The following is an 18,639-nucleotide window of genomic DNA, read 5'->3' as shown; positions in this document are numbered from 1 at the left end:
TTATGTCTTGCTCAACTAATCCACCATATTGTCTGTCTCATCAGGGTAGCTTGTCATCTCCTGAAGCAACATCACATCTTCCTATCACCCAGGAATGGAGGGCTGATGGTGGGTGTAAACTAACCCATGCATAGTAACATGAACAAGGCTGTCTGCCACTCCTGCGTAATCAGCCACTTAATCTCCACAATAACCCAACAAGGTAGGTGCTGTTATTATCCCCATTCTACAAGTAAGAAAAGTGGGGCACAGAGAAGTTAAGTGACTTGCCCAAGGTCACCCATCTGGTAAGTGGCACAAAAACAGGATTTGGGTCCAGAATCTGTACCCTTAGACATTACACTACACTGTCTCCCAGCTGAGAACTTATGGCTAAATTTATCAGACATACTGTATATAGCTGGATAATACAAGGTGATTTTTGGCCCTTTAAACACACACAGCTATTTAAAACTTATTTACATGAAAAAATACATACACCATTATTGATCTAGTTTTGAATATAGTATGACTTTTTAAGACAGTTTTCACAACCTTTAACGGAAAATTCACTTTGTTAATCTTAAAAAAAAAAAAAAAAAAAAAAAAAAAAAGGTGCCAGCGGCCAGGAGTAGTTAAGCCCAGTTTAGACTGGGGCTGGCAGGCGCCACCCCTTACAGGTCATCGCATGGCCTTGGGGGAATTGCTTAGCCTTCTTTGTTTCTCCATCAGCAAAGCAGGGATAACAACAGTGCTATCTCATAAAATGATAAGGATTAAATGATAGTATCCATATAAATCGCTAAGCACAGTACGTGACATAGTGAATGCTCAGTGAACGTTGGCTTTCATTATTTAGATCCTGAGTTATCTGTACTTCCAGGATGCGAGTCGTCCAGTAACCACAGAAATGCTTTCCCCGTCCCAGAGTCTCTGCCGATCCCTTGAGCACATTTCTATTTTCCACATAACACAGTGACAAGAGAAGCAGGCTTCCCTGGACCCCAGACCCGAAGGTGGCTCCGTCGCCTCGCTCAGCCCGGGAAAGAGGCAGGCTCTGGATTTCCTCGGGGCGGCACCACAAAACTCAACCCAGACTTCTCACTTGGGTGAACTCAACTGTTAGTGAGGGATCACCCGCCCACTCTGCCGGGCTCCGCAGCAGGGAATGTGGGCACCGGTGGCAGGAAGAGGAGCTCACCTACCTACCAAGCCCGAGACTGGGCACCCCTCCTTCACAGCATCCCTGGGGACTTCGTCCCCTCCCCGCTGGGAGGCCTCTGGGGATCGACCTAACAATGCCAAGACAGTGAATTTCCCCTCAAATCCTCTGAAATACATCCCCACGATTTCTAAGAGGGAGTCAAGGGACACCAAGAGCTTCATAAAGCCAGTAAACAGCTACACCAAGAGCTTCATAAAGCCAGTAAACAGCTACATCCCTGCAGCACATGTTCAGCCGCCTGAACCAGCTCCCCAGTGCTTGCCGCCGCCACGTGCGAACCCGGGCGCTCCCCGCAGCGCCCGCCGCCCAGCCGGTCGCCGTGCGCGGCCTCCACTCACCAGGTGAAGAGTTTGCCCTTGATCCGGCGCAGCAGGCTGGCGGACTCGCCCGCTGCTCCCTGCGCGTGTGGCTGCGGGCCGGCGGATGCCGCCGGCGAGGTGGCCTCCATGGGAGCCCCGCGGTCTCCGGCGCCCGGAACCCCTAGACGTGCCGGGTCCCGGAAGACGGGAGGCGGTGCCTGTGCTGCCGGTGGGGCTCGGCTCGGCCAGTGAGTCCGCGCTCCCGGGTTCGCTCGCGTCCTTCTCGCACCGCGGCCGGCGGGCTCCTTCTGCGGCAAATCATTAACTGTCAAGCCCCTAGGGCCAGACAATACATTTGCAGATTGCAACCTGGCACCTCGGGGAGCCAGGAGCAGGAGGAGAAAGGGCACTTTTTTATTCCGCCTTGGCAGTCGAGCTTCACTGTTGGGTGACACCCAATATGCATTTCAAGTTCTTATGATCCCTTATTTAAAATCAGCAAATGAGGTGAATCGAGGTTATGCCAGCGTGTACTAACCTAAGAAGCAGTGATTTAGCTACTGCCTTACCTTTGCTAACTGGGAAGGTCCGGCTGACCCCTCCCTTGACCTAGTCTCCCTCTCTCTGACTAACTTATGAAAGATATTTCCCATCTAATAGAAATGAAGACGCTTTAGTTCTGTGTTTCTTGTTTTCGCAAAACATAGGTAAAATCCTATGTTTCCTATCCGTAAAAGGATGCCGGAAACATGTCTTCGTGGTCTTTGTGGTGTGTCTCCTTCCTTAGGTGTGTTCGGTTTGCCTTTCAATAGTCAGAATTGTCTCTGAGGTGCTAGAGAAGAGTGTCAACCCCTGGTGCTCAGCTAGGGTGTCCTGGGCCTGGGTCACGCCTTCCGATGCTTCTGCGGGCCAAGGAGGGACTAGGACCTGGGGTCCAAAAGTTCCTGACTCACTGACAAAAAGGACGTTTGTGGGTCTGGTAGACTACTACTTCCGGAAAGGAGATCAGGAAGACAAAAGGAAAGGTGTTGGGACCATTTTTTCCCCTGACCACCTCCTTTCCGGGGCAAGGTCCGGGCGGCGGGAGTGGGGAGCAGGCTGTGAGAAGAGTCTAAGAAAAAAAATAGATTTTGAAAAATGAAATGTAGCTTTAGGAACCCCAAGTTTAGCAACTACAGAAACCCCAAAATTTAAATGAAATGATTTTTTTTTCAATTGTTTAAGAAGAGAGAAGGTGATACGATAATGGAAGCAGAGCTTGGAGTGATAGCTTTGAAGATGGAGGGGTCTCCACAAGCCAAGGAATAAAGGCAGCCAGTAGAAGTTTAGAGCCTTGAGAAGGAAGTAGCCCTGCCGACTTAAGCCTTAACTATAGCCCAGTAAAACTGATTTCGGACTTCTGGCCTCCAAAACTGTAGGAGAATAGACTTGTGTTGTTTTAAGCTACTAAATTGGTGGTGACTTGTTGCAACAGAAACAAATGCAGATGTAGTATATACACTAACTTGTAAGTGATCATGAGGTACCGTCAAGTGAAAAAAGTAAGTTGCAGAGTTGCAGAATAATTGTATAATATGATTCCTTTTTAGTAAAAAATACCAACTAAGTAACTTAATGTCTTTATATATACATATACATCTATATGCATATCTTTATGTTCACTTGTGTTTATATGAGCAAAAGAAGGGTGTGAAAGAATACACACCAGGCTATTGATACTGGTTTAAGTTGTGAGGGTGGTGGGAATGGGAGGGAGTTGAGGAGGGGAATAAGGGAGAATTGTTTTATACATCTTTGTTTAGTGTTTTTACTATGGGCATATACTACTTTTGCAATTTGAAAAATATTCAATTAAGACATTTTTCAATAAGTCATGTTTGGCTCAACATATTACCCCCACAGGAAAATGGGGCGAGGAAACGTAGTCAACCACTAATGTGGATTCTAAAGTTATGAGCAAAGTTATATGTATTTTCTAAACAGAAAATGCTCCTCAAAAAGTAACACTAGTATTATTGCTCTAGCAATGCTCCAAAATGAGCTCACCCTCTTACTGAGGATTATTGATCAGTCTACATTACATTGGTATCAGGATTAAAATACATTGAGTGGATCTGTGGACACTAATCCACAAGTTTTTGTCGAGGAAATTTACTGAAAAAAATTGTTTAGGTGTTGGAGATTTTGCACAAAATAGCCTTACTTCTTACAAGTACCAAAAAAGAGCTGCCTCTTATTGAGCACCTACTGTGTGCCAGATAGTATATGTAATTTTCAATCCTTTTCCAGTTATCTATTGTTATGTATCAAATCACCCCCAATCTTAATGGCTTCAAACAACAATCATTTTATTATCTCCTGTGGTTTCTGTGGATAAGAAATTTAGGAAAGTCTGGGCCAGGCAGTTCTGGCTCAAAGTCTTTCATGCAGTTGCAGTCAGAAGGTAGCTGAAGCTGGAAGGCAAGGGGGTGAGGGTGGGGAGGTGTTAGGGCTACAGCATCTAGGGGCTGACCAGCGTCTCTCTCTCTCCACTTAGTTCCATGTGGTCTCTTATTGTGGGCTAATTTGGGCTTCCTCACAACCTGGTGACTTTAGGGTAGTTGGTCTGCTTACATGGCAGCTGGGTTCCCCTCCAAGCAAGTGTCCTAAGAAGAAAAAGCCAAAATATTGTTTACGTTCTCCAGCCAAAGACTACCATGAATATACATGTAGTTAAACAAGTTGAATTTATTACTCCTTGAAGTGAGGGAGAACAAACCCATTGGAGAATTATTGGATGTCTCAGTTAAGAGGATGTTAGAAAGAACCTATTATAGGATTTGGGCTTTGGTTGAGTGGTTTGGGGGAGGGTCTAAGGAAGCAGGGATTGATTCACCCTAGACTGAATGCTGTCAGATTGCATGCAATTCTGATTGGTATCTCAATAAATCAGACGAGGGTGAAGATAAAACTACAATTGATAAGGAAGTAGCAGTCACTCATTTTGACCAAGGGAGAAGGAGAGTTGGTATTTTGGGGGTGACACAGTGAGTGACCTTGTTTTTGTGTTTAGATAAAATTATGAAGTGGCTTTTTTGGTCTCATTTTATCACGGTCTCAAAGTAGTCTTGTCTGAGAGTGGTACTCTAAGATTGTTCACATCCAATAAAAGAAAAATATGGCCTAGCTATGAGTACCAGGCCAGCTTCCAAATGTTAAAAACTGCTTTTTATTTTCTTTCTCAGTATCTTCTTTCATGACCTAACCTCAGAAGTCACATAGTATCATCTTCACCATAATTACAAATCCATCCAGATACAAGGGGAGTGAATTTAGACCCTATTATGGACTGAATGTTTGTGTTCCTCCAAAATTCATATGTTGAAATCTAATTCCCAATGTGATGGTATTTGGAAGTGGGGCCTTTGGGAGGTAATTAGGTCCTCATGAAAGACAAAGAGCTGGCTTGCTCTTTTTCTGCTATGTGAGGACACAGTGAGAAGTTAGCAGTCTGAAACCCAGAAGAGGGCTCTCACCAGAACCCAACCATGATGGCACCCGGATCTTGGACTTCCAGCTTCCAGAACTATGAAAAATAAATGTTTGTTATTTAAGGCATACAGTCAATGGTAATTTGTTAAGGCAACTCAAATAAGAAAACCCCCACCTCTTTTTATTATTATTATTATTATTATTATTATTATCTTTTGGCCCCGGCGTGGGGCATGTGGTATCTTATTCCCCATCCAGGGATCGAAGCCGCACCCCCTGCATTGGAACCGCGGAGTCTTAACCACTGGATCACCAGGGAAACTCCCACCTCTTGATGGGAAATGTGTCAAAATCACATGAACGTGAGTGCTTGGAATGGGAGCTATTGTTGCAGCCATCTTTGGAAAATATAGTCTGCCACAAATGTTTTCCAAAATGCTAGGCTTATTCGCACTGGTTAGCTTATTAACACTATTTTTTAAGATGAGTAACCTAAAGCTCAGAAAGATTAAGTAACTTGCCTAAGATCTTCAGAATAATAACTGACTGGCTCTGAAATCAGGGTCACCCGGCTGCCTATATGATTTAACTGACAAGCATGCGTGAGCCTCTTTCCCACTAAATTTTCTCCCCTGTATATAAAAAGAATTGTAAATAAATATTCTTTTAAATCTCACCAAACACAACATATTATATAATAAAAGCCATTATGGATATTTAAGTGTCATATTAAGATTGTCATCAATCAAAAAACATAAGATTATACTTCTAAGTGTTTATGATTTTGTGTTATGTTCTTTTATAAGGCATATTTTTAAAATATTTATTTATTTATTTGGCTGCATCAAGTCTTAGTTTCAGCACGCAGGATCTTTGTTGCAGCATGTGGAATCTTTTTTTTTTTTTTAATTTATTTTTGGCTGCGTTGTGTGTTCGTTGCTGCGCATGGGCTTTCTCTAGTTGCGGTGAGCGGGGGCTACTCTTCATTGTGGTGCATGGGCTTCTCATCATGGTGGCTTCTCTGGTTGCAGAGCACAGGCTCTTGGCACGCAGGTTTCAGTAGTTGTGGCACGCGGACTCAGTAGTTGTGGCTCGTGGGCTCTAGAGCACAGGCTCAGTAGTTGTGGTGCACAGGCTTAGTTGCTCTGCGGCATGTGGGATCTTCCCGGACCAGGGCTCTAACCTGTGTCCCCTGAATTGGCAGGCGGATTCTTAACCACTGCGCCACCAGGAGAGACCCCATGCGGGATCTTTTGTTGCGGCGCATGGGCTCTTTGTTGCAGTGTACGGGCTTCTCTCTAGTTGTGGCGCGGGGGCTCTACAGTGGGCGGGATTAGTTGCCCTGTGGCATGTGGGATCTTAGTTCCCCAACCAGGGATCGAACCGGCATCCCCTGCATTGGAAGGCGGCTTCTTAGCCACTGGACCACCAGGGAAGTCCCTGTGAGGCATATTTGAATACTAAAAATACCATAATAGTAATGAACTTCAACTTTTTTATTGAAAAGGATCAAAAAGAAGAAAAATTCTAAAGCAGATATCATTGTTTAAGACTCCCTTAAACTGGAACCAACGTTTAAGATGAACTAAAGTCATTTATAAAAATTTGAAATATAGTGGATTTACAATATTGTGTTAGTTTCAGGTGTACAGCAAAGCAATTCGGTTATATATTTTTTCAGACTATATTCCAATACAGGTTATAACAAGATATCAAATATCGTTCCCTGTGCTATACAATAAATCCTTGATGCTTATCTATTTTATGTATAGTAGTTTGTATCTGTTAATCCCGTACTCCTCATTTGTCCTTCTCTCCCTCCCTCTCCCCTTTGGTAACCATAAATTTGTTTTCTATGTCTATGAGTCTGTTTCTGTTTTGTATATAGATTTTTTTTTTTTTTTGGCTGCACCACGAGGTTTGCAGGATCTTAGTTCCCCAACTAGGGATCAAACCTGTGCCCCCTGCAGTGGGAGCATGGAGTCCTAACCACTGGACCGCCAGGGTGTTCCTTAGATTCATTTGTATTATTTTTTAGATTCCACATATAACTGTTATCTCATAGTATTTGTATTTCTCTGTTTGGCTTACTTCACTGAGTATATCAGTCCATCCATCCATGTTGCTGCACATGGCAATATTTCATTCTTTTTTTACGGCTGAGTAATATTCCATTGTGTGTGTGTGTGTGTGTGTGTGTGTGTGTGTGTGTGTGTATACCACATCTTCTTAAACTGTTGATGGGCACTTGGGTTGTTTCCATGTCTTGGCTATTGTAAATAGTGCTGCTATGAACATTGGGGTGCATGTATCTTTTTGAGTTAGACTTTTCACTTTTTCCAGATATATACCCAGGAGTGGAATTGCTGGATCATATGGTAGCTCTATTTTTAGTTTTTTGAGGACACTCCATATTGTTTTCCATAGTGGCTGCACCAATTTACACTCTTACCAACAGTGTAGGAGGATTCCCTTTTCTCTAAATCTTCTCCAGCATTTATTATTTGTAGACTTAGTGATGATATAGACATTCTAACCAGTGTGAGGTGATACCTCATTGTGGTTTTGATTTGCATTTCTCTAATAATTGGTGACATTGAGCATCTTTTTGTGTGCCTGTTGGCCATCTGTATGTCTTTGGAAATTTTTCTATTTAGGTCTCCTGCTCATTTTTTTATTGGGTTGTTTGGGTTTTCTTTGATATTGAGTTATGAGCTGTTTGCATATTTTTTGATATTAACCCCTTATCATTCACATCATTTGCAAATATTTTCTCCCATTCTGTAGGTTGTTTTTTCTTGTTGATTTCCTGTGCTATGAAAAGCTTTTAAGTTTGATTAGGTCCCATTTATTTTTGTTTTTATTTGTTTTGCCTTGGGAGACTGATCTAAGAAAATATTGCTACAATTATGTCAGAGAAAGTTTTGCGTATGTTCTCTTCCAGAAGTTTTATGGTATCCTGTCTTATATTTAAGTCTTTAAACCATTTTGAGTTTATTTTTGTATATGGTGTGAGGGAGAGTTCTAATTTCATTGATTTACATGTAGCGTCCAGCTTTCCCAACACCACTTGTTGGAGAGGCTATCTTTTCTCCATTGTATATTCTTGCCTCCTTTGTCACAGATAAATTGACCACAGGTGCATGGGTTTATTTCTGGGCTCTATATTCTGTTCCATTGATCTATATGTCTATTTTTGTGCCAATACCATGCTGTTTTTTTAATAAATAAATAAATTTATTTATATATATATTTTTGGCTGCATTGGGTCTTCATTGCTGCGCGTGGGCTTTCTCTAGTTGAGGCGAGCGGGGGCTACTCTTCGTTACGGTGTGCAGGCTTCTCATTGTAGTGGCCTCTCTTGTTGCAGAGCACAGCTCTAGGCACACGGGCTCCAGTAGTTGTGGCATGAGAGCTTAGTTGTTTCATGGCAAGTGGGACCTTCCTGGACCAGGGCTTGAACCCATGTCCCCTGCATTAGCAGGCGGATTCTTAACCACTGTGCCACCAGGGAAGTCCCAATATCATGCTGTTTTGATTACTGGAGCTTTGTAATATAGTCTGAAGTCTGGACCTGTTATGCCTCCAACTTTGTTGTTTTTCCTCAGGATTGCTTTGGCAATTCTGGCCCTTTTGTGATTCCATATAAATTTTAGGATTATTTGTTCCAGTTCTGTGAAAATTATCCTGGGTATTTTGATAGGGATTGCATTAAATATGCAGATTGCTTTGAGTAGTATAGCCATTTTAACAATGTTAATTCTTCCAATCCAAGAGCATGGGATATCTTTCCATTCCTCTGAATCATCTTCAATTTCCATAATCAATGTTTTATAGTTTTCAGTGTATAGGTCTTTCATCTCCTTGGTTAAGTTTATTCCTTGGTTTTGTTTTGTTTTGTTTTTGTTTTTGTTTTTGGACACAATTCTAAAAAGGATTGTTTTTTTTACTTTCTCTTTCTGATATATTTTGTTATTAGTATAAAGAAATGCAGCAGAGTTCTGTATATTAATCTAGTATCCCACTATCTTGCTGAATTTATTTATTAGTTCTAACTGTTTTTGTGTGGAGAGTTTAGGGTTCTCTATGTGAAGTATCATGTCGTCTTCAAATAGTGACATTTTTAACTCTTCCCTTCCAATCTGTATACTATTTATTTGTTTTTCTTGTCTGACTGCTGTGGCTAGGACTTCTAATACTATGTTGAATAGAGGTAGTTAGTTGGTCATCCTTGTCTTGTTCCTCAATTTAGCAGGAAGGCTTTCAGCTTTTCACCATTGAGGATTATGTTGGCTGTGGTTTTGCCATAAATGACTTTTATTATGTTGAGATACGTCCCCTCTATGCCCATTTTGGTGAGAGTTTTTATCATGAATGGATGTTGAATTTTGTCCAGTGCTTTTTTTTTTTTCATCTATTGAGATGATCTTGTGGTTTATGTCTTTCCTTTTGCTAATGTGGTGTATCACATTGATTGATTTGCTTATGGCAAACCATTCTTGCATCCCTGGAATGAATCCAAATTGATCATGTTGTATGATCTTTTTAAGTATTGTTGGATTTGATTTGCTACTATTTTGTTAAGGACTTTTTCATCTGTATTCATCAAGGATATTGACCTGTAATTTATATTTTTTGTAGTGCCTTTGTGTGGTGTTGGTATCAAGCTGATAGTGGTTTCACAGAATGAATTTGGGAGCATTCCCTCCTCTTCAATTTTTTGGAATAGTTGAAGAAGGATAGGTATAAATTTTTCTTTTTATGTTTGGTACAATTCCCCAGTGAAGCTGTCCAGTCCTGGACTTTTGTTTGCAGGGAGTTTTTTATTACAGACTCTATTTCACTGCTAGTGATCAGTCTGTTCAAATTATCTGTTTCTTCTTGACTCAATTTTGGCAGGCCGTATGTTTCTAGAAATTTGTCTATTTCTTGTAGGTAGTCCTATTTGTTGGCATATAACTGTTCATAGTATTCTCTCATTATTTTTTGTATTTCTGTGGCATCAGTTGTTATTTCTCCTCTTTCATTTCTTATTTTGTTTTTGTTTTTGGGTCACCTCTCTTTTCTTCTTGGTGAGCTTAGCTAGAGGTTTATTGATTTCATTTATCTTTTCAAATAACCAGTTCTTGTTTTTACTGCTATTTTCTATTGTTTTTTAATTTTTATTTTATTTATTTTCTCTCTGATCTTTATTATTTCTTTCCTTCTGATGACTGGGTTTTGTTTGTTCTTTTTCTAATTTTTTTAGGTGGTAAGTTAGGTTGTTTATTTGATATTTTTCTTGTTTCTTCAGGCAGGCCTGTATCATTATGAACTTCCCTCTTAGAATTGCTTTTGCTGCCTCCCATAAATTTTATAAGGTTGTGTTTTCATTTTCATTTGTCTCAAGGTATTTTCTGATTTCTTCTTTGATTTCATCATTGACCCATTGGTAGCAGCATGTTGTTTACTATCCATGTGTTTATTCTAATCCCAGTTTTCTTTCTGTGGTTAATTTCTAGCTTCATACAGTTATGTTCAGAGAAAATGCTTGAAATAATTTCTATCCTTTTAAATTTGTTGAGATTTGTTTTGTGACCTTGTATGTGCTCTATCCTAGAGAAGGTTCCATGCATACCTGAAAAGAATCTGTATTTTTTTTTGTTTTTTGTTTTGGATGTAGGGTCTTGTAGATATACATTAAGTCCCACTGGTCAATTTTGTCATTTAGGATCTCTGTTGCCTTATGATCTCTCCATTGATGTCAGTAAGGTGTTAAAGTCTCCTGCTATTATTGTATTATGGTCAATTTCTTCCTGTATGTCTGTTAGTATTTGCTTTATATAGTTAGGTGCTCCTATATTGGGTACATATATGTTAATGAGTGTAATAGCCTCTTCTTGTATTGATCCCTTTATCATTAGATAATGCCCTTCTTTGTCTTTTTTTATGGCCTTGGTTTTAAAGTCTATTTTGTCTGATATGTGTATTGCTACACCCACTCTCTTGCCATTTCCATTTGCATGAAATATCTTTTTCCATCCCCTTACTTTCAGTTTGTGTATTTCACCCTGAAGTGAGTCTCTTGTAGTCAGCATATCATAGTTTCTTGTTTTATTATCTAATCTGCCACTCTGTGTCTTTTGATTGGAGCATTTAGTCCATTGACATTTAAAGTAATTATTGATAGGTACGTACTTATTGCTATTTTAATCCTTGTTTTCTGGTTGTTTTTGTAGTTCTCTTTTGTTGTTCTCCTTGTTGTTGTTTTTCCTTTTGTGGTTTGATGATTTTCTTTTTTTTTTTTTTTTTCTTTTTAAATTTATTTATTTATTTATTTATTTTTGGCTGTGTTGGGTCTTCGTTTCTGTGCAAGGGCTTTCTCCAGTTGCGGCGAGCGGGGGCCACTCTTCATCGCGGTGCGCGGGCCTCTCACCATCGCGGCCTCTCTTGTTGCAGAGCACAGGCTCCACACGCGCAGGCTCAGTAGTTGTGGCTCACGGGCCCAGTTGCTCCGCAGCATGTGGGATCTTCCCAGACCAGGGCTCGAACCCGTGTCCCCTGCATTGGCAGGCGGATTCTCAACCACTGCGCCACCAGGGAAGCCCATGATGGTTTTCTTTTGTAGTATGCTTGAGTTCTTTCCTTTTTGTTTTTTGTGAATGTATTGTATGTTTTCTATTTGTGCTTACCATGGAGTTCAAGTATGTTGACCCATAACTATATCTATTTTCTTTAAACTGGAAGTCATTCAAGTTAAAACACAGACTAAATGATTTACATTTTTATACTCCTTTCTCCCACATTTTGTGACTTTGATGTCCTATTTTAAACATTCATGCTTATCTTTTTACTATTAATTGTAGTTAAAAGTCATTTTACAATTTTTAAAGTTGTTTTTTAATCTATATTCTAGCTTATTTAAGTGATTTTCACCTTTTATATGTTTGCCTTTCCTATTGTGATTTCCCCTTTCCTATAGACTCTTCCTTCTTTTCTATTTAGAGAAGACCCTTCAATATTTCTTTTGGGGTAGGTTAAATATTGCTGAAGTCTTTTAGTTTTTGCTTCTCTGAGAAATTCTTTCTTTCTCCTTCTATTCTAAATGATAATCTTGCTGGGTAGAGTACCCTAGGTTGCAGGTTTTTCTCTTTCAGGACTTTAAATATATCATGCCACTCCCTCCTGGCCTATAAATTTCCTGCAGAGGAATCAGCTGATAGCTTTATGGAGGTTCCCTTGTAACTGACTCTTTGTTTTTCTCTTGCTACCTTTATAATCCTCTCTATCTTTAACTTTTGACATTTTAATCATGATATGTCTCAGTGTGAGTCTGTTTAGGTGCATCTGTTTTGGGGTCCTCTGTGCTTCCTATACCTGGATATCTGTTTCCTTCTTCTTTAAGTTTGGGAAGTTTTCAGCTATAATTTCTTCAAATACATTTTCAATCCCCTTCTCTCTCTCTTTTCCTTCTGAAGCCCCTATTATGCGTAGGTTGGAATGTTTTATGTTATCCCATAGATCTTGTATGTTACTTTCTTCTTTTTCTTTTTTTTTTAATTTGTCTTTCTGTGTACTGTTTGGATTGGGTGATTTCCATTATTCTGTATTCCAGATCACTTATTAGTTCTCCAGTGTCATTTAGTCTGCTACTTATTGCTTCTATATTGGTTTTTATCATGACAATTGAATTGTCTGTTTTTGATTGGTTCATTTTTTTTGGTTTCTAATTCCTTGTTAAAGTGATTTGCATTTCCATTGAAAATCTTTTAAATTCATTTAGAATTTTTATTACCTTATTTTTGAACTCAGGGTCTAGTAGACTGGTGAGGTCTGTTTCATTCATTTTTTTTCGGGAGATTTCTCTTATTCTTTTAATTGGGAGTAGTTCCTCTGCCTTTTCATTTTACTTAACTTTTTCTGTCTCTGAATTTAAGAGAACCAGTTATCTACTCTGGTCTTGAAGGGGTGTTTTTATGTGGGGGCCCCCCTATGTAGACTGTGTGTGTCCAGTATTTTTGGTGTGAGGGCTGGTTTTGTTATGGATGCCATGCAGAATGAGTGTGGTTGGTGTTAGGGGATTTAAACCCTGTGCAGGAATGAGGCAGGGCTTCCTCTGTGCTCTGTTGCTATCACAGCCCTGTCAGGGGCAAGGTCTGCTCCCCAGTTTTTGGAGTAGAAGCCCTGAGGCTCAGGTTCTATCAGGCTCCATTGCCCTTGAGTGCAACACCTGCCACAAAGGATGTGATTGCTGAAGGAAGTGAAGCCCATGTGATCACAGAGGACCTATGTGCTGCCTGTGTAAGCATCTGTGGTTCCACTCAGAAGCAGCCCAAGGTTGCATCTCTTTTTCTCTTGTGTTCATCCCAGATCTAGTGCAAGGCTATGGTGTGGAGTAGGCTGGGTTGGGGGTCAGGGCATTGTGATTGCAGGAATTAAGGTGGCTATGCTGCCTCGAGATCTGGGCTGCCTCTGTGGCAGACTTCTCCCAGGACTTGTCTGCTCCAGATCTAGTGTAAGCTGTGGTATGGAGTGGGCAGGGCCTAAGTGCCCTCACTGGAAAACAAACCATTGAGTACTCCTGCCCAGGGCCTGTCTGCCCAAGATGCAGAGCTTATCCACTGTGCCCTCTTGTGGTACTGGCCTGTGCACACACTGAAGATGTTCACTGCAGCCCCTCCCACCACCTTGTGCACATGCTGACAATGGGCTCCAAGGTTCACCTGGATCACACCTCAGGTGCCCTAGTATGTCTCCACATAGCTAGACCAAATCTTTGCCCAGATCTCGTGCCAGGCTGGGGTGTGGAGTGAGCAGGGCCAGAGTGTTGTGCCTTGGAATTGATAAGTGCAGCAAAGCAGCAACTGCCAGTGCAAGGCTCTTTCTGCCCTGATTGTTAGCAAGCCAGCATGTGTGCACTCCTCACAAATAAGAACCAGGTTTCTCCAGCCCTTCTGTCTGTCTCAGCAGATTTCCCAGCAGGCAAGAGGCCTTGCAGGCAAGACCCCAGGACTGGGATGCCCAGATTGTGGGTTGACCTGCTCACTTCCCAGAATGAGGGTCGCCCTGTGTGGACCTTCTCTTCCTTACAGATCCCTCCCAGGGGCGCAGGTCCACCCTGATGCCTTTTTTTTCATCCTATCCAATTATGTGGAGATCTTTCCTGCAGCTTTGGTTGTATAGGAGTTCTGTCCGTTTTTCCAGTTAGTTTTCCATGAGAATTGTTACACATGTAGATGTACTTTTGCTGTGTTTGTGGGGGGAAGGTGAGCTCCATGACCTCCTACTATGCCATCTTGATCCCCCCAATTCCTGAAGTCATTTTTATGAAAAGTAAATGGGAACTTTCCAAGTGTAATCTGTATTTAAGTTCATCTCAAAGCCCATATTTTAAAAGCCTTATTTTAATACAATGGAATATTATTCAGCCATAAAAAGAAATACTGCCATTTGCAACAACATGAATGAAATTCGAGGGCATTATGATAAGTGAAGTAAGTCAGACAGAGAAAGACAAACTTTGCATGGTCTTAAAATAATTCCACTATGTGAAATCTAAAAAAGTTGAACTAACTCATAGAAACAGAGTAGAATGGTTGTTACCAGGTGCTGGGGGAAATGGGGAGACGTTGGTCAAAGAGTACAAACTTTCAGTTATAAGATGAATAAGTTCTGGGGATATAATGTACAGCAAGGTGACAACAGTTACCAATACTTTATTGTAAGCTTAAAATCTGCTAAGAGAGTAGACCTTAAATGTTCTCACCACACACAAAAAATGGTAACTATGTGAGGTGATGGATGTGTTAACTAACCTTAATGTGGCAGTCGTTTCAGAATATATACATATATCAAATCATCGCACTGTATGCTTTACTCATACAAACTTATTTGTCGATTATATCTCAGTAAAGCTGGGAGAAAACCCTTATTTTAAAAGATCTTGGGACTTCCCTGATGGTCCAGTGGTTAAGATTCCATGCTTCCAATGCAGGGGGCCCAGGTTCGATCCCTGGTCGGGGAACTAAGATCCCACAGGCCACACAGCAAGACCAAAATATTACAAAATTTTTAAAAAGTAAAAGATCTTGTTTGTAGGGTCTACTAAATATATACTATTGCCACTACAGTTGAGACTTACAAAGACAAATAGCTGTCTTCCATCAGCTAAGCCTCCTTATTTTCTCTCTCAGAGATGTTCTAAGAATCTTACTGGCAACCTGTCTTTGATTTGAATTACTAAAAATATACAAGGTACCAAAAATGAAAATGTCAATTATTTGTTGTTAAGCAGAGTGAATCACTAATACTGTGTGCTTAGGTGGCAACTTTGTTTGAAGAATTAACTTTATTACCATTATGTTATTATAGGACACATTGCAAATCAATCAACCAATATTAGCTGAATGCAAATTATGTGCAGACCACAGTTCTAGATATGATCAGTGATATTCAAGATATGAAAGATACTTTTACCCTTCCTTCTATCCTTCCTTCCTTCCCTCCACAAACATTTTTGTAATACCTACTATGTTTAGGACCCTGTGCTAGGTGGCAGGGAAAATGTAATAATAAATAAGACTTGGTTCTTGCTCTCAAATTGTCTACAATTTAATACAGTAAAGAAGACTTGTACACAACCCTAAAGAAGCTTATTATCTATTAAAGGAGAAGGTATTCTGGGAAATGAGTTTTTCCTGTATTATTCCTCAGTCCGAGTCAGCTCCCACTCTTTCCTGCCCACAGTCCCCAAATATTTCTCTTCCTTTTACCTCTTCCAGATGCTATTGTCTGAATCTTTTTTCCTGAGATAGTCCAACCTCTGAAATAATTAGTTAAGCATCAGTGAAAAGGAAACAGACATGGGGTTGAAAAGAAAAAAATTTTTTTAAATAAGGGAATCAAAAAATCATCTGAAGAAATTTAAAGTATGGAATTAACTATATCTATACCTTATCGTTTAGTTCCATGGTTTTAAATACCATCCTTAGGCTGACAACTCCCAAATTTTTAACTCCAGTACAGGCATCCCCAAAGCTCCAGATTCATATATCTAACTGCTTACTTGACATTTCCATGAGGAAATCTTAAAGACATCTCAAACGTGGCCCAAACAAAACTCTTTGTTTCCCCATTTCCTATTCTTTTCCCATTCACTCCCATCCCAGTATAGAGAACCTCAATCAGTTCTCAAGCTAAGAATCCTCCTTTTCTCTTATCCTCCGCATTCAATCCAATAGCCAGTCTTTTTCCATTTCCAAGATATATCTTAAATTCACTCACTTTTCTCTATGTCCACCACTGAAGGCCAAACCACTAAAATCTCTAGTCTAGACCACTGCAGTAGACTCCCATATCTTCTTACATATTCTATTCTTGCTTCTGTACAGTTAATGCCAAAATGCCTATGAAATAAGGCCACTCTCCTGCTTACAAGCCTCGAATGCTGCCTGTTATATTTAGAATAAAGTTTAGGCTCCTCACTCTGGTTTACAATACTCCTGGCCTGTCTCTTCAACTTGCACATGGTACTCTTCTTTCTATTTCTCAAATTCCAAGCCTGTCTTATTTCCTCTGCCTGGAAAAATCTGCCTCCAGATTATTGGATTATCTCAGCATAGTCTCAGGTCCAATGTCACATATTCAGACAAGCCTTCCCTGACATAAATTAATCCATTGTCTCCCAGTCTCTCTCTATCAAATTGATTGATTATATTTTTACCATAGAAATTTTTTATGGGCTGAATTGTGTTCCCCCAAAATTTATACGTTAAAGTCAAGCAGGATCAAGAAGGCAGGGCCATCACCCTGGTAAACCAGGAAGGCAGGGCCACCTTGGTTGGCCCAAAGAACAAAGCATCAAGCCAAAGAGGATTATTCTCAAGCCTTAAAGTATAATGGAATTTTCCCCTGCTAGTTTTTGATTTGCTGGGACTTACTTGTGATGCCTTTTTTCTCTCCAGTTTATTCCTTTTGGAATGGAGAATGTCTGTCTTATGCCTGCCCACCACTTGTTCAGTTTGGTTTTTTTTTTTAACATCTTTATTGGAGTATAATTGCTTTGCAATGGTGTGTTGTTAGTTTCTGCGTAAAACAAAGTGAATCAGCTATACATATACATACATCCCCATATCTCCTCCCTCTTGCGTCTCCCTCCCACCCTCTCTACACTTGTTCAGTTTTACAGGTTCACAACTAGAGAGGAATTTTGCCTCAGGATGAGTCATACCCCAAATCTCACCCACACATTATTAAGATAATATTTAGATGAGATTTTTGGACTTAGAGTTGATGCTGGAATGGGTTAAGACTTTTGAAGCTGCTGGGATAGGGCAAATATATTTTGCATGTGAAGACATGAATTTGGGGGTGGGCAGAGTGGAGAGTGTTTGGGGCTGAATTGTGTCCCACCAAAATTCATATGGTGGAAGTCCTAATGCCTAGTACCTCAGAATGTGACTATATTTGGAGATAAGATCTTTCAAAGATAATAAAACAAAGTAATTAGGGTAGGCCCTAATCCAATATGACTGGTGACCTTTTAAGAAGGAAATTAGGACATAGACAGTTACAGAAGGAAGACAATGTGAGGATACAGGGAAAAGATGGCCATCCTCAAGCCAAGGAGAGAGGCCTCAGAAGAAACCAACCCCGCCTTGAACTTGTACTTCCAGCCTCCAGAACTGTGAAAAAATAAATTTCTGTTATTTAAGCCACCTAGTATGGTACCTTGTTATGGCAACCCAAGCAAACTAATTCAGAAATTAGTTAAAATTGTCTTGTTTATTTAATTTAGTGTTCCCCTGCCCACAAAGCGAGTCTTGCCCTTCTAGTAGGAATAGCCCCATAAGTGCCTTGATAATCATGTTAGAGCTCAACAAAGAGGTTAAACCATAAAGCATTCAGGTAACCCCCTCCAGAAAGTTTTTTAAATCTCTTCATACATATCTTCTACAAATTTTAATGTATTAATCTTAATTCCCCTCTCACTACCCTTTTCTTTCTTCACTCTCCTGCACTGATTCTCAGCACCCATTCCTTTAGCCATACCAGGTTACTTGAAGTTCATGAAACATGCCATGCCGTTTTGCATGGCTATGCCTTTGCACATGCTTTCCCTTTGTCTAGAATAACCCTCAATATCTGCTTAGGCTAGCTAGTGCCTTCTTATACTTCAAAACTCAGCTCAGGGGTTCCTTCCTCAGGGAAACATTTTTAAAGCCTCCCTGTTTTATATTTATTTTCTATTTCATTAACTTTTGTTCCAATCTATATTGTTTTTTCCTTCTACATTTTTTGGGTTTATTCTTCTTTATCCCTGACTCCTTAAGTTGTATGCTAAGCCCATTAATTTTGAGCTGAATCTCACAAGTTGATGATATTTTTGCTATCATTCAATTCTAAGTGTTTTCCAGCTTCCATTATGATTTCTTCTGTTTCTTCTATGAGTTAAAACATTCCTTGATTTCCAAGCATAATAAGCTATTTTTAAGTTATTTTTCTGTAATTGAGTCTTAATTTAATTGCTTAATTAATGATAATGTAGCCTACAGGTTACCAAAACTTTGAAATTTGCCAAGACTAGCTTTAAGACCTATTACATAGTCAGTTTTCATAAATGTTTCATGTGTGTTTAAAATAATGTGTAAAATAATGTGTATTCTCTAATGTTCTAATATGTCTATT

General features: G+C 40.1%; 1 protein-coding gene and 1 long non-coding RNA gene across 8 annotated transcripts in view; one reads left to right on the top strand and one right to left on the bottom strand.

Moving 5' to 3' along the window:
* Positions 1–18,639, top strand: part of LOC309636385 — a 132,019-nt gene that overhangs the window by 26,561 nt on the left and 86,819 nt on the right. The gene's annotated exons all lie outside the window — the stretch shown is intronic.
* The window catches only part of SLC35F2 (solute carrier family 35 member F2), a 117,701-nt gene that overhangs the window by 85,054 nt on the left and 14,008 nt on the right, over positions 1–18,639 (bottom strand). For 2 of the 7 annotated variants that reach the window (XR_014249966.1, XM_082409511.1), the window contains exon 1: positions 1,543–1,945. The exons of 1 other annotated variant lie outside the window; for it this stretch is intronic. Coding sequence is in view for 3 of the 6 variants with exons in the window: in XM_082409511.1 (XP_082265637.1) it covers positions 1,543–1,652 (110 nt within the window). In the remaining 3 variants the exon portion in view is untranslated. Of the gene's footprint in view, positions 1–1,542; positions 2,052–18,639 lie in introns of those variants that run through there. 4 more of the 7 variants (XM_082409510.1, XM_082409508.1, XM_082409507.1 and 1 more) reach the window with 4 other exon arrangements.

Source organism: Balaenoptera physalus (assembly GCF_965194825.1).
Source record: "Balaenoptera physalus genome assembly, chromosome: 10".
Taxonomy (NCBI): Eukaryota; Metazoa; Chordata; class Mammalia; order Artiodactyla; family Balaenopteridae; genus Balaenoptera; species Balaenoptera physalus.
The sequence above is the reverse complement of the archived record's forward strand: the minus strand, read 5'-3'. Positions and strand labels throughout refer to the sequence as shown.